Source organism: Lepidochelys olivacea (assembly GCF_965140295.1).
Source record: "Lepidochelys olivacea isolate rLepOli2 genome assembly, chromosome: 8".
NCBI lineage: Eukaryota > Metazoa > Chordata > Testudines > Cheloniidae > Lepidochelys > Lepidochelys olivacea.
This window is the reverse complement of record NC_140418.1, coordinates 24,889,516-24,905,417: the sequence shown is the minus strand read 5'-3', so window position 1 is coordinate 24,905,417 and position 15,902 is coordinate 24,889,516. Positions and strand designations below refer to the sequence as shown.

Here is a 15,902-nt window from a genome sequence, read left to right as displayed (position 1 = left end):
CCATATACAAGGAGGGAAGCACCTTTAAAAGGGAAGTAGTAACTTACTTCAGAGCACAGGAATAATTGTCTGTAAGTATGAATCACAATTCCATCCCAGTGCTCCTCCTTGGGTGTTGCTCCTACATGACATCTCAAACTGAAGCCTGAGCCTAAAAGCTCAAGCAAGCTCCAGATGAGAAAGGATCCTGAGGTATGATTTAAAAAGCAGTGCAGAGAGGGCTTGTTTGTTTATTTTTGTCTCATTTCTTGTTCCTTTCAGCTCATGGGAGGATTTTGATTAAAATACTTCTCTCAAGAAGGATGTTTTGAGGAGGGATCTGAATGAAGAGAGAAGGCTGTTTGGTGCATCATGATGCGCTTATTAAGTCATCATGATGTTAACTCATTCACAAAAGTCCAAATGAACTAAGGCTGAGCTATTTGAATTCTTTTTTAAAATACATTTGATTTCACAACATTTTGAATACACAGTATGTAGTAACTCATGTGTGCCTATAAACCAATTTATATCATATACGGAATGGCCTTGTTTGCACTCATGTTTAAGGAAACAGAATGTGCAGAGGCGGATGTGGAGTTTAGTCCTGATCACAATGATGATGTGTGATACTTTAAGACGACAAATGGTATTTAACTGGCTTTGTGTTGATGAGTAGGAAAATGTGCTTTACAAATATATGCATGTGTAGACACTTGTTTCTTGTTTACTCTAATAACATTGCCTGTGTTGTGCTTATCATGGATCTCTGATGTACTTGGTTGCTTTGTATCGATGATGACCTAAGAGAAAAGGATGTCAGTCACTAATCTCACAATGACTGTGTGGGCAGTAAGCCCTTTATGACATCTCGATGAGGACCATCAGTGCACTTTACATAAATGCAGATATGATTACTCAGGGCCCAATTCTCCCCACCTGTATTCCGACAAAGTAGCACCTTATTCTGCAAATAGTTTGAAAGGCTATACAAGGAAGGAGCCATCTTTCCATCCCTTTCCCTTGCCTGGTATGCATAAGGGTCAGCCTGCAAGTGGGGAGCTCAAGATCATCAGAATAATAGAATCATAGACTTTGTGGTCAGAAGGGACCATTATGATCGCCTAGTGTGACTTCCTGCACAATGCAGGCCACAGAATCTCACTCACCCACTCCTGTTACAACCCCCTAACCTATGTCTGAACTACTGAAGTCCTCAAATCATGGTTTAAAGACTTCAAGGTGCAGAGAATCCTCCAGCAAGTGACCCGTGCCCCACACTGCAGAGAAAGGTGAAAACCCCCAGGGCCTCTGCCAATGTGCCCTGGAGGAAAATTCCTTCCTGACCCCAAATATGGTGATCAGCTAAACCCTGAGCATGTGGGCAAGACTCACCAGCCAGACAACCAGAAAAGAATTCACTGTAGTAACTCAGATCCCACCCCATCTAACATCCCATTATAGGCCATTGGGCATATTTACTGCTCATAGTCAAAGATCAATTAATTCCCAAAATTAGGCTATCCCATCATACCATCCCCTCCATAAACTTATCAAGCTTAGATCTGCTACTTGGATGCTCTGCACTGAGAGCAACTTTCCCAAAGGAGAGTGGTAGTGGCTGAGATTAGGCAGAGCAACGGTTTCATCCTTTCTGAGAGTGAATCCTCATGCTGAGAAAAAGCTGCATGGCTCAAAGCGGTATAGCAGATTGTGCTCCCTCCTATAAACCAGGGCAATGAGGGAGCTCAAGGATGCTCATTCTGCCTCCAAATTACAAGTGTTCCCCTCGGGGTGGTGCAGATCTGCAGTGCCACTTCCTGTGTATTTGGTCAGTTGAACTATATTTTTCAAACAAATTATACAGCAGACACATTTAAAATTATTCACTGAACTTTAGAAATACTATTTAGTAGACCTCCCTACTTGTAGAGCACTTTGTAATAGAGATATCAAGGTTGATATTAAGAAACCTTTCTACAAGCCTGTAGGACCCTCAATAAATCACAATTAACTCAAGTGATTAACACAAAACAAATTAACTAGATTTTAAAAAGTCACAATTAATCATGGTTTTAATTGCACTGTTAAACAATAATATAATACCAAGTTAAATTTGTTATAAATATTTCTGGATGTTTTTCTACATTTTCAAATATTGTTTCAAATAATGTTCTATTTGGAATGTTCCCCTTTAAAGCTTGCAGTAGTTGTACCTAATATGATATCTGAGTCACTGCTGAACTGTCTTTCCCTACTGGGAAACATGGCAAGGGAAGGAAGGAGCGAGAAGTAGAGTGGAAAGCAGTGCTTCCAAGACTTCACACTACCCTTCTTGGCCTAATGACAGTACAGCCCTGAAGGAGACTCTCCTAATGATCTCACTCCATTATTGAAGAGGTGAATACAAACCTAATACTAGGTCAGACAGTCATAATTTTATTTATTCACTTCAGATGCAGAACAGATATTCACCTATCATCCACAGTGACCGTGAAGAAGGCAGGTTTCCAAGACAGCCACAGAGGGACTGGCCCTGTTATACAGCTAATGACAGAACTCAGAGAGCCCCCATTTTGGGCACCACAAATGGCAACCACACGCCTGAATCATGGAGGGTCAGAGATTCAAATCTAGACTAGGTAGTGATGAAGAGTTGTTAGCATCTGATACTACTAGCCAATCTTGAATTAGTTCTACATAAGCTTTCCTATTAAAAATAACAAAATACCATATTCTTCGTTAACTGACAAACACATTGACAGTCTCATCAGGGAGACCAAGAAATGAACGGGCATTAAGTCAGTGGAAGTCTTTCCAAGGACTTCAGCAATTGATTGATCAGGCTTTAACACTGACTTCTCCTCTAAAGATGGTCCCTGGATGAGAAATGAGGCACTTTGGTGGTTCTATGATTGGAATGTCCTATTGTGTCTGAACAGCTTCTCTGTGCCAAACCACCAGGTTGTGAGGAGGATTTCCCCCTGCCCCATCAACCCTTTTTTGATATCCTGCATAGAGCCTATTTAGTCTTGATTTGTGTGGAGCAGGAATATTTGTCCCTAAGGATTTAAAGTGATTTAATCTCATGTGCTGCAGTAAGGATTTACAAAGGAAGGTTTATTTATTAAGGTGGGGTTTAAAGCATTTTAGCCACAAGTAATGCCTAAAATCCTTACAGAGCTTAATCATGAATTTTAGCCTTTTCTTCAAAAAGAAGGGAAATGCAAATTAAAAAAAACCCTTTGTTAATGTACTGTTCATTGTAAACTTTTTGAGGCAGGAACCACATGTCTGTGTTTGTCCAGCACAAAGCACAATGGGGCCTTCATGCTGAGTGTAGTCACTTTTGGCACTACCCAATGGAAGCCTTATTATGTTTTTTTTCCTCCAGAACTGCAAAACATTGACTACTGACAACCTTCCTCCTTCCTACAACCACATCCCCTCCAAAAAATAGTGATTTCTGTTCCATCCCCCACAAAAAAGTAACCTCCCCCCCAAAAAAACACCCTGATTCTGGTCCACAATGCCCAGTCAATGGGAATGAAAATCACAGTTCAGGTGTTCATAGAGAAATGAATATGGTAGCCATGTATTCACCTGTTCATGTCTGGATTTTTAAACAGAATATTGTTTTGTTCTGTTTTTCATAAACCCAGCGGAGAAGCGTTATCTTTCGTCCGAAATATTCTCTTCTTCCCTCCTTTTCTGTCACTCTTAAAACATCACCATCCTCTCCATCACTCAGACCCACAACTTAGGGTTTTATTTTTGATTCCTCCCTCTCCATAGTCCCAGAGATCCAGGTCATTTCCAAACCTGCCACTTCTTCCTTCTGAACATCTCCAAGATACATCCTTTTGTCTCCATCCCCACAGGCAGATCTCTCATTTGAAGCATTGTTATAATCCTCCTTGATTGCTGTAATGTCCTGCTCTCTCGCCTCACAAACACACACATTTCCTCACTTCAGTCCATACAAAATGCTGTTGCTAACCTCATGTTCCTTGCCCACAGGTCTGATCATGTAATTCCCCCCCCCCCCCCCCCCGAATCCATTCATTGGCTTCCTGTTCAATAGAGTATCAAAATGTAGGCTTCTTGTCACCAAATACAAAGCTCTGCATAATGCTTCCCTTCTCAAATAACCTCCATTCCTTCTTCCTTGCAGCCTTCTATGCACGTCACAGTCTCCCCAGGTTCATCCGCAAGTAGGGTGACCAGATGTCCCTACTTATATATATAGGGACAGTCCCGATATTTGGAGCTTTTTTTATATGGGCTCCTCTTACTCCTCACCCGCATCCCAGTTTTTCACACTTGCTATCTGGTCACCCTATCAGCAAAGCCCTTACTTTGTATACATTTAAGTCTCTCTTAAAAACTCACTACTGCTGTCTGCAAGTTGACTTGTATATACACTATCTGTTGTATTTCCTGTTCCCCTGACCTCTGCCTACTTGTTAGTCTTTAGATTGTGAGCTCCTTAAAGCAGGGACTATCCTTCTTAACTCTTTGGAAAGCACATTCTATAAATAAATAATAAATAATAATAATTAATAATAGCAGTGGCCATTGGAAAGATCCACTGGTAAACTGTGCTGTTGACCTTGACAGTCAACGTGGTGTGACATGCACCTAAGCCCCCCTTTTCCCCACAACCCTAGTGTTGTCCTACAATAGTGCTGCCACCCTGCCCTTCAGGATACCTCTCCCCACTCAGACTAGCCTTTCCCTGCACATAGAATCAGATTCAACTGGGCATTGCTGCAAGTTCTGAGCCTACAAGTGGTACACCTCCAACACCATCACCATCATATGCAGGTGGCTACTGACTACCAGCTGGTGGCCATACTACTTCTCACCATTTTTGTAGAACAGGGGAACACCAGGTTGTGTCAGAGTTGGAGAGGGACAAAAGAGAACAAGGTGGAGAGATAGAACTATGAGTACATTTAATAGAGAGATGTAATAAGTGTGTCAAAGGGAGAGTGAGAGCTAAGGAGGGAAAGGAAAAGGAAGGTGAGAAGAGAATGAACAATTGCATCCCACCAGCACCAACATCTCCTCCAGACCCAGATACCTTTTTTCCCCTCCCTTTTGTTGCACTGCTTCTGCAAGTTACCATGTACAGGAAGGGATTTGGACCTTTATCATTTCTTTCTTTTTGGAAGATAGCACCTTTTTTTTTCTAAAGAGCTGCTGAAAATGAATTACCCCTCTTTTTTCATGATGGGAACCCACAGAAGTACAAAAAATGGAAATAACTTATGTTTACTTTGACTTACACACTTACTTTGACACATCTCTTGTCAGATGTGTGTAGCACAGTGAATCAGGGCCCTAAAATACAACAGTAAGTGTTTATTATAAAATGTTGTTTACTTCTTAATGAGGTGTTCTTATATATATAACCCTCCATTAATTATGCTCTCTCTCTCTCATTGTTTGCAAGATTTTATAAGGAACATTTTGCTAAAGAATCAGTCAACTGGAAATGCAATTTAGTAGTTAATCCTCAATCTGCCAGGGTGCACAGACATCCGTTTATTTCTGAAGATATCCTGATGCAGATTAACAAAAGCCTTATATGACCAGAACATGCTATTTATATTACAAAAATATAACATTGAATCATTATTGAGGAAAAAATTCATGTTCTGAGTTTCTACTTATTCCTAAGAAACACTGCACTATTTCAGATGGGTTATTTAGAGTAAGCATGAGATACCCTTTAAAATGTGTTTCTCTACATAGGTTTATAGTACCATAGATATTTCTTCTGTAAAGCATGGAAAGTTCATAAAGGTTAAGATGATAAATGGCTCAGTGAATTGCCAGCCTTTCAACTCAAGGATTTGTGCTGAAGTCCAAGATGAGGTCCAATAAAAAAAAATCACAACTTCATACAAGGTTAGCAATTTCATACGAACAGGCCTAAGGTAAACATAAAAAATGTATCTTCCCCCTCTAATATTCATTTCAAATGTTCCCAATTCTCTTTGTCTTTCTTAAGGGGTTTCTTCTCCCTTCCATGTGTATGAATAAAGTCCTTAGTTTCATATTTTCCACATATAAAACAGATTATAATGCCTTATTTAAAAGTGATATTTACTTTTCTTAGGTAAAGGCCAGATTTTCACAGTTAGGCATGTACTTTCATTTGGACATGCCTAACTTATATCCCAATAGCCACTGTATATATGCCTTCAAAACACCTAAGTGGCTATGTACATATGGAAATATCAAATTTGCGCATACAAACATTGGCTATTTACTCATATATATAATTTACTTATTTTGATATAAAAAGGTTCCTATTTCAAGTTCTATTCACCTTTGCCATCTCTTTGAAAATACACATCACAGAACAGAAACAATTCCAACAGAAACCCCTATAAAACCTCAGGTAAGTGTGATAATCACCTATGTTTTTGTAAGGTTGGTTAATTTCTATTATGCTTCTCCTATCACTGCCTTATTTGATTTGATCTTGAGAAATTGACAAGTCTGTTTATTTATTTGGTACATTTTTAAAAGATAGTCAAGGGTGCCCAGATACTCTCTTCTTATGCTTTCTAAAAAAACAAACAAAGAAATAAATGATCACTGATACATGATGATCCATCTTCTATTTTTACCACACTCCCAAGTTATAGGCTCTAGCGACAAATGGTTTACAACCTACCAACACCACCTCTGTTTTCTTTGTTTACTTTCTCCACCAGTTAGAACATGCTTGTGTCCTTGAGCAGAAATCTTTAAAAATGGCCCCAAATGATGTTTTTTTCCTGTATTATTTATATTTCTATATTTTCAGAATTGGTCAAAAGCATGGTAGGCTTTATATAGCTAGCTAATCACTCTCCCCTCAAAGGAAAAGATTTTTCTTACTGATTTATTATCTTACTGCTTACTATAGTGTTCTGAAAAGTCAACAATATTATTTTCTCATTTTCAAAGAAGACAGAGCTTCCAGCTTCTGGCTAACTGTATTTTGATTTGAACAATAAATCTGAGGCAAGTTATTTTTGGACATCATTGGTGAAATCCTGGGCCTACTGACAAGGCTCCTATTCACTTCAGTGGAGTCAGAAGTTCACCTAAATGAGTAATTAAGTTTAGAGGGTTTTAAAATTGGTGTAACTTACACCGTCTGACACCACCAATGTACGTGTTACCCCCAATTTAGACATACCCCCCCCCCCCCGGACTTACTTAAACTCCATTATATTTAGTTTGTTACTTGTGTCATGATACAGCAAAAAATGGAATCTCATGCTGAACATTAAGCATGTAATTAATCCCATTGACTTCAAAATCTGTTTCATTAACTTTAAAATTGTGTGTGTGATTCTAAATGTGTCTAAGGACTGATCCACTTATAGCATGGAAGCATACACTTAACTTTATGTCTCATTGACTTATAGTTAAGAATATAATAAACAACAATAATAAACAACAATTAATAATATTTATCTCTTATATAGTCATATTCAAAGAATTTTATAAAGGAGGTCAGTATCATTATCCCCATTTTACATATGAGGAACTTGAAGTACTGAGAGGGGAAAGTGGCCCAATTGCACCCAGCAGGTCAGTGGCAGAACTAGGAATATAATCCAATTTCCTGAGTTCCAGTGCTTTGCTGGAACAGGTTCTTAGTTACATTTAGATTCACATGCACAACTTGTAATTTATTGCTCCAGTTCACACCTTATATCACATCTGAATTTGTCGCAGTGAATCTGACATGCTGTAACTCATGTGCCAAGGGGCCAGAACAAAGAAGCACAGTAAGAAAAACAAGTTACAGAGTGTTGTTGGAAGTATCTTATCTTACAACTTCTTGTGCATTCTTCTGGGTTTTCAGCATATAAATTACAAGAACTTAGACTCTTATATCCCCCCTCCCCTCAGCAAGTGGATGTAATTAGATCTAAGGAAATATAAATAAGTATAAGGGAGCAATTTTATACTACTTTACAAATCACTTCTGAATTTGAGCCCATGAGCACAAATCCTGTTCCCTGGAAAGTCACTGGGAGGTTTCCTATTAATTTCTTTGGGGATAAGACTGGACCTGTTTGAATATCTTTCTTTATTAACATCACATATTGTTCACAGTCCATATTTCACAGGTTTCAGAGTAGCAGCCGTGTTAGTCTGTATTCACAAAAAGGAGGACTTGTGGCACCTTAGAGACTAACAAATTTGAGCATAAGCTTTCGTGAGCTACAGCTCACTTCAGATACATATTTGCAACTTTCACTCAAAGAATGCAAGTTCTGCACTTTTGTGGAGAAATTCTCTCATCTCCAGAGACAAAACAAGACATATGCATTGCTTAAGTCCCATTTAAGACCTACTTTGTTAGCAAAAGTGGAATTTAAGTAGATGATAGGCACTAGGCTGGCCTTCTGTCCAGACTGAATGTGCCAAATCATTTCCCTGACCTAGAAACTGAGAACTTTCTACGAGTGAAAGAAAGAAAGGAAGATTTAAGTATAAGTTAAACAAAAAGCTTGAGGAAAATGCTTTGTCCAATGTAATGTATTATGATTACATATTTTCATCCATCTATAGTGTATCTTAATGTTATTTCCATGTTCCCATTTATGAAAACATCTCTAGCTAAAAGAAATTATACTATATTGTCCAAATTCTCCTCTGTTATACCTGTGATATCCCACTGACTTCAATGGATATAGCACCAGTGTGAGGAGAGAACTGGGTCCATGGTATCCATTGCAGATTTTCAGTCACCCAGTGGATAAGGATGGCCAGTTCTCGTTAGAAATTAATGGGAACTGAGCAATCAGTTCCCACTATCTGTGTTCAAAGGAACTGGTAATGTAATAAATGTCCATAAAATATGCTGCACTGTCTAGTCTACCTGACATGAAAATTGAATGATCTTAAATAATGCCCAGGTGAACAATTTTATATATTTATTTTCAAATCGCAACTCCACACTCCTTCATCGTCCATCCTGCTAGGAATGGCTACTCAGGCACTCGCTACTGCCACTCTCACTTTTGACCATGGACTGTTGGTCTGTCTGGAGCAGCTGCTGTGTAAGAATTCTGGGGGCATCTCCAGAGACCTATGATCACTCTCTATGTTGTGAGACAGTGGTTCTTACTACAGGGAGAGAGCAGAGAAATTCAGATTGCAGTAGACTCTAGTTAATGTGTTAAATAATGTTTACTAAAGGAATAATTAGACAGTTAAATACAAACTCTTATTGCTTTAATACAGAGCACAATACACTGTCTATCGCCATAATACCTGTGCACATAGGTAGAGATATGACATGGTAGCAATATGGAACAAAAGCAAAGAAATAAAGCCCAAGGAGTGCATATACAGTACTCTAGTTGATGTGCTACATGTCCTCCTCTGTGACCAATCTGCAGAAGATATGAGTTTGTTACAGCCCTATCTTTAGCTTAAGCTGTATCAGCTCTGGAGGCCACCAGCCCTTGTTTGCTGGACACGGAGGCATAAGAGGGGGCTTGTCTAACATTTAATTGCTGTGGGACTCACACACTTGGGATGAGCTTTCTATGCCCAGAAGTATGTGAATTCCTACCTTTATCCACTCCATTGAGAACCCTCTTCTATCCACTGAATGCAAGTCTGAGAATTGTGTGGAAGAATATCTCTGTATGTCTTAACTGCTGGGATGGAGTATAAGCAGAAAAGGGACCAAAGTAACACAGATCCCTCTACACCAGAATCAACAGCTAAAAATGAATCCAGAAACAAGCTGGAAGGTTGTGGAGCCTGTGGCTCACAGATGTAATATGAACCATATAAGAAACATCACCTAATAAGAACAATAAAAAGGGTAGATTTGTTTATACTCTACTATACTGGAAATTCTGTTTGTTGCTGTGTAAAAATCAAAGATCACACTTTTCTTTTTTTATTAACACTTCTTCCCTCTCAGAGTTTGAGAGATTAAGGCTCTCTGAAAGACTTTCCGGCATCACTTTACATTTCCACCAATGTAATTTGGAGTACACTAAAACAATTTAGCTTGAAAGTTATGGACAAGTAATGTAGTTGCTAAAGTGGAAGTTACTAAAAGGGCTTATCTGGTTTCTCAAATCCCTTATACACTTGCCAACAGGAGAATCATAGAATCATAGAATATCAGGGTTGGAAGGGACCCCAGTAGGTCATCTAGTCCAACCCCCTGCTCAAAGCAGGACCAATTCCCAGTTAAATCATCCCAGCCAGGGCTTTGTCAAGCCTGACCTTAAAAACCTCTAAGGAAGGAGATTCTACCACCTCCCTAGGTAACGCATTCCAGTGTTTCACCACCCTCTTAGTGAAAAAGTTTTTCCTAATATCCAATCTAAACCTCTCCCACTGCAACTTGAGACTACAGTCTTTCCATGGGCCATCTATAATCTTTTAAGATATGAAGTTAATGATAATGGGATCCTGGTGGGACTTTCACCTCCCTATTAATGTTTCAAATCCAGCTCATGTCAGGCTGTTTGGTGGTCTAAGTTTGATAAATAGAGGCTGTTCCTATTCGTCTGGTAACCCCATCACAAACTATCACCATAATTGATGCAAACTACAACCCTTGCCAGAAGCCTCAGCAGAAGGACCAAGAAAGAATGGGCATGAAGAGCTAAACAACACTTGAATTCAGGCATGCTGTGTCACTGTCCCCGAACTCTAGAATACTTGTTGGATGGGGAAGCTCACACTTACTCTCCCTGTGCTGTACCAACTCTGGACAGTCAGAACCCTAAGTTCACAATAATCTAAACAATTATAATACTAAAAAGCTACATTTTTAACAAAAAAAAAATCAGTTCAATTTTCCTGTAGCCATTTACAACATGAAATTTCTTACACTGCAGTTTTCTATGTTAGTAAGATTCATCCTGTGCCTTGTCATGGGGCCATAGCTGGATATCCTGCTCCTGCTGAGTAGCACCTTACTCCATGAATGGTCCCATTGACTTCAGTAGGACCTTTAATTAATAAAGTGCTCATTGGTATTGGTGAGAGTATCAGAATCTAATACATAATCAGAACAGCTCTGTGAATACTGCAAAACCAAAGTTCAGCAATATTTACTCAGTTTCTGAATGACTGTTCAGTTCCACAATAGTCACACCCATTTTTACTTGCTATATACTCACATTTCATGTGTTTTGGTTTATATTAATGTTTGAGAAACATGTTCATATGAATATCCATATTCACATGTGAACAAGAGTATTTCTGTACCAACGCATGATGAATATTTGTTGTTCATTATTTGCTAGTAAGCATTTGTTATTTTCCTGCTTTAACCATCCAGATACAGAGCAGAAATATTACCATGTAATGAGGCGAGCAATCTGACACCACAAATAAAAGAAGTGACTAGTCAAAGTCCAGCATTTCACAAACGACCAATACTCTGAGATTTGTTCACATGAACAATTTCTACAACAACTAAGAATAGTGAAAATTCAAAAGCTGCTCATGAACAATATGCAAACAAAATAGAGTCTAAATTAGTGAGCAAACTTATTCACAGACAATAGCTGCAGTAATTCGATATACATTGGCTTGTAGTTCCATGTGCAAGGAGTTTAATTAAATGTTTGTGCTCATCACTATGGTGTCTCTCTGGAACAAATATGTAATTATTGTAGGAACATCAAATATGTCATCATTTGTTAATCCATTTAACTTTTTAGAGCTACAGTCAGTTAATTTTGGTGACCATAGCATTTCTATTTGGCATCCAGTATAGGCATTTTTAAAAATTTACAAAAACAAATATTTTAATGCACAAATTTGATATGAAATATGAACACTGAGCCTGATTCTTGTCTCACTTTCCAGTAGTGAAAGTAACTCTACTTAAGTCAATGGCATTCCACTCCTGTGAAACAGGTGTACATGAGAGGACAAGCTGAATATGAAATACAGATATGAATGTTATGAAACTGTATACAAGCATATCTTAACACATTAGTGTGTAGGGTAATAAGAATGTGCTTTGTAGAAGTGCAGAAAAAAAATCTAAACTAATAGATGTTGTGAAACTGTAGTGGTAAAGTAGTCCAGTGTTGTAACATAACAATTGTTTTGAGACAATGAATGAACTCCTGGTCCCACTGAAGTCAATGGGAGTGGAATTTCATCCAATAACTTTAACTTACTTTATTATTCTAAAAGTCTCTCTTAAAACTTTCAAATGCCCACAAAGTGCAACAAGTGAAATTTCAATTCACACAAGCTGTTTTATGCAGCTATTTGCATTCATAGTAAGAAATACCCTCCTGAGAATTTTTTAAGCTATATTTTCTGTGTACTTAATTATTTTGGGCCAGATCCTGCAAATACTTACTTATTTAACTTTACATTTCCACTGAAGTCATGTGCTTTACATTCAGGACTTATTTAAATTCTTAGCTGAACTGAGATATAATCTCCAAGTGGTTCAGAACAACAGCTACATAAAGCAATGACAGACAAAAAAAAAGTCCCATGAGTTATTAATGTCACTAGAGTGTCATACAAATACTTAGACACATCTTATTATGAATAACTGGTACTCAGGACTATGTCTCCACGTACTTTCAAGACTAATGTTTTAATATGAACATTGTCTCCACAATAGAAGTAAAGAACTTTCTTAAATTTTATTTAGAATTAAAGTTACTCTTTTATGCTGACAGAGTTTAATGAAGTGATTAGTACCTTTATTTTTCAAATACTAATGTAATAAAATATCAAAGTTAAGATGACTCTGTTATTTACTCTCTAGAATATGAGATCAGGGAGGGGAAGGGACTATTGAATATCAACTGGTTATTAGCAAAACACAGCACTTTTTGATGGGTCTTCAGATGTAATTTTAAATCATGAATTCACATCTCAAAGAGTTTTATTTATTCTTTTAAAAGTTCATTAGGAAATTCATCTCCGAGAATATGGATTCAGAAAATCCACCAGCAAGAGCAAAGGAATGGGGAAAAGGGAGTTAAAACAAATTTTCTGGTTTTATTTTACTTGACAAAAGATAACATAGTCTGGAACCCTGTGTGTATGTAAACTGTGCACATTTTCCAGTAAAGAAGAAGAAAGACACACATGGAAGGATATAAACAGAGACATGGTCACCTCAAAAAGAAGGCTTCAACATTTATTCAGGGTGTTTCTTAATTTTAAATGCTGTAAAGGTTCATTTTCATTGCTTTATTCATGGTAATAGTAAAACATTCCTTAAGAAATCAAAGAGACATTACACATCCTTACAAATAAACAAAATGCTTTTCCTCGTGGGCTTATGGTGCTTCACATCACTATTACACCTTTGCTCTATTTCTAGTTATTTTACTTTCCATCTGGGATTGTGTGAAGCTCAGTCTTACAAAAAGATTTTTTGTTTGTTTGTTTTCCTACACAGAGAAAACCAATGGCTTTTCTGCCTAGAAAGAAAAACCCAACCATTGGAACTGCTCAGTCTGATTTCTATTTAAAATCATGATAGCCTGCTTTCAATACGGCAGTACATGGGGGGTGGGGGTTAAAAAGAGAAAGTACATGTGAAATGGGAGCCCATCTGTTTTTCAATATTATTAAAATATAAAGGGGAAGGGATGCTACCTGCATTAATACACGAAAGAAAGGAGCCCTTATGTGACTGTGGGAATATTCTATCAGGCCCATGAATGGCAATATACTTTGTAATGCCATGATACTTTGTCACCTAACCTGTTAAATGAGCAGTCCACAGTTTTCACAAGAATGCCTGGTTCAGCATAATGCTTTGCAATGCAGCAATACTGAACCCCCCGCCCCTTATATCCTCTCTATACACACACTCCCTCTTTTTCCCTCTATTACTAAGATATTTGTTTTCTATTTCCATTTATGTATGCAACAGACACACACAGCAAGCATAGGTCTTCTGTACTGTACACGTCAGTATCTATGTGTGAGGAATACACCGGTTATCATGCCAGTGTAAACATTTGCCTAACATGAGTGACTATATGGATAACATACACCCTGATACTACATCCCACTGCTGACTGCCTCGGCTTCAAATACCATCAATAACAGAAATACAGATCTGTCCTGGCTTCCTCAAGCCAGCAAGATTTGCATATGAAAGTGGATCTCTGTCCTTGGTCCTGATTTCTTGCACTGGTTTTGTTACCTTGGTACTGAAGAAATGTAAATACAGGGTCTTGGAGACATACAAGCCCAAGCACAGCCATGATGTGACTGCTTAGGAGGAAGCAAGGATGAATACAGTGACAATCTGCCCACAAAACACAGCTATATTATAACTCCATGCACTGTAGCAAACCTTAAACCAAAGAGAAAAGGCTTCCTGAACGTGGCATCAAATTCCACAGAAAAATCAGGCATGTACCACCCTTCACTTAGCCTCCCCATTCCTCTCGATGCAAGAATTGTAAAGCCAATAAAACACAGCAAGATCCTAGCAGCAAAGGAGATCGATGGAGTCAATGCTACTCTCTAAACCTTCAGCATTCACACAATAGCCCTGTGCATTTGAAAACAGTATCTTCGTCCCCCCCCCCACACACACACACACACAAACACACACACAACCCTCAGCAAACAAGCAGAAAAGCACATCTTACCACTGGATGAGGGAGAGAAGCATAAGTGCCCACACCATCATTTTGAGCGAAAATGCAGGATTCGAGCTTCCCCGGCTTGTTGGATTTGGAGGACACATCTCTCTTTTTCTCCCCCCCCTTTCCTCTTGGTTGCAGATGGATCCGTCCCTTTCCTTCTTTATTTTTATTTTGTTGGTGGTTTCCACCCCACCCCCCCTACGAGGTCCCGTCAGTGGGATGATACATTGCACCCAGCTGCAGGAATTAATATTCAGAGGGGGCAGAAATTAGACCTGCCCAAGCCTTTTGCAGCTACAATATAAAAAAGTCAGTTTAGACAGCTTCCAAATCTAGAGAAATAATATAACTGGGAGGAAAAGGATGGGAGAGAGGGAGAACATACACAACACAAGCAGGCAAGGTAAGGAGAAGCACACTCATACACAAGCACATACTCACACAGACACCGGTACACAGACAACACAATCCATCAGCACAGGAGAAAGGGAAAGGAGGGGGGGCAAAAGGGGGGGGGGGAAGAATAAAGCAATGGAGCTTCTGCCTGAATGCAGATTAACTCTGAGGTCAAAGTGGAAATGATGCACACTGCTGCAGCACAGATTAACACATGCGTGGTGTCAGCCGAGGTGCTTTTTAACCTTTGATTACACATATGCAGGCAGCCCGGGTTTTCATTCTGGAGGCAAGAAAGATCTGGCAAGTACAGAAAGGAAGGTTGAAAGAAAAAGCTTCCCCTATGATGCAGAGCATCCTCATTGCTTTTAACAGCCTAGAAATCATTACTGGAAAGGGTAAAAAATAGAAAGGATGGATGGTGGGGGGAGTGAAAGAAGGGAGGGATGGTTGTTGCTAAGTAACTCAGGAAATGGGGAAGGCAGCATGGGTAGAGTTGCTATGAATGAGGTGGTTTAGTGTGTGATAGGATTAGGGAGAATTCGCAAGGATCTGATCTCCCCTCCCCCTAATAAAATCAGACTAGACAGATGCAGGAAATGCCCTAAAAAAAGGCTAAATGGATAGGGTGAAGAACAATGAGTGTGTGTAAAAGCTGGACCTTGCTAGATCCTGCCAATTTGTGTCCCCAACCTCCCAAATTCCACTGGCCAAAGAGACAATAAGTCTAGATACTTTTTTGCCACACACACAAATTGAGACCACAACATATCCCAGTGCAAGAATGCCATAAAAATCCCAATCTAGCACCTAGATTCTGCCAGATCCTACCAAGTTTTGGTTCCAGATTCCACTGCCTAAATAGAGAACAAGTTTTGATGC

General features: G+C 38.9%; 1 protein-coding gene across 3 annotated transcripts in view; it reads right to left on the bottom strand.

The window, feature by feature from the left end:
• Positions 1-15,397, bottom strand: part of GABRG2 (gamma-aminobutyric acid type A receptor subunit gamma2) — a 101,245-nt gene extending 85,848 nt beyond the window's left edge. Inside the window, exon 1 of one of the 3 annotated variants that reach the window (XM_084636384.1) lies at positions 14,628-15,397. In XM_084636384.1, the coding sequence (XP_084492510.1) occupies positions 14,628-14,725 (98 nt within the window). In that variant the 5' untranslated portion in view covers positions 14,726-15,397. The remainder of the gene's footprint in view (positions 1-14,627) is intronic. The other 2 variants (XM_084636386.1, XM_084636385.1) reach the window with 2 other exon arrangements.
• Between the last annotated feature and the right edge of the window lie 505 nt (positions 15,398-15,902).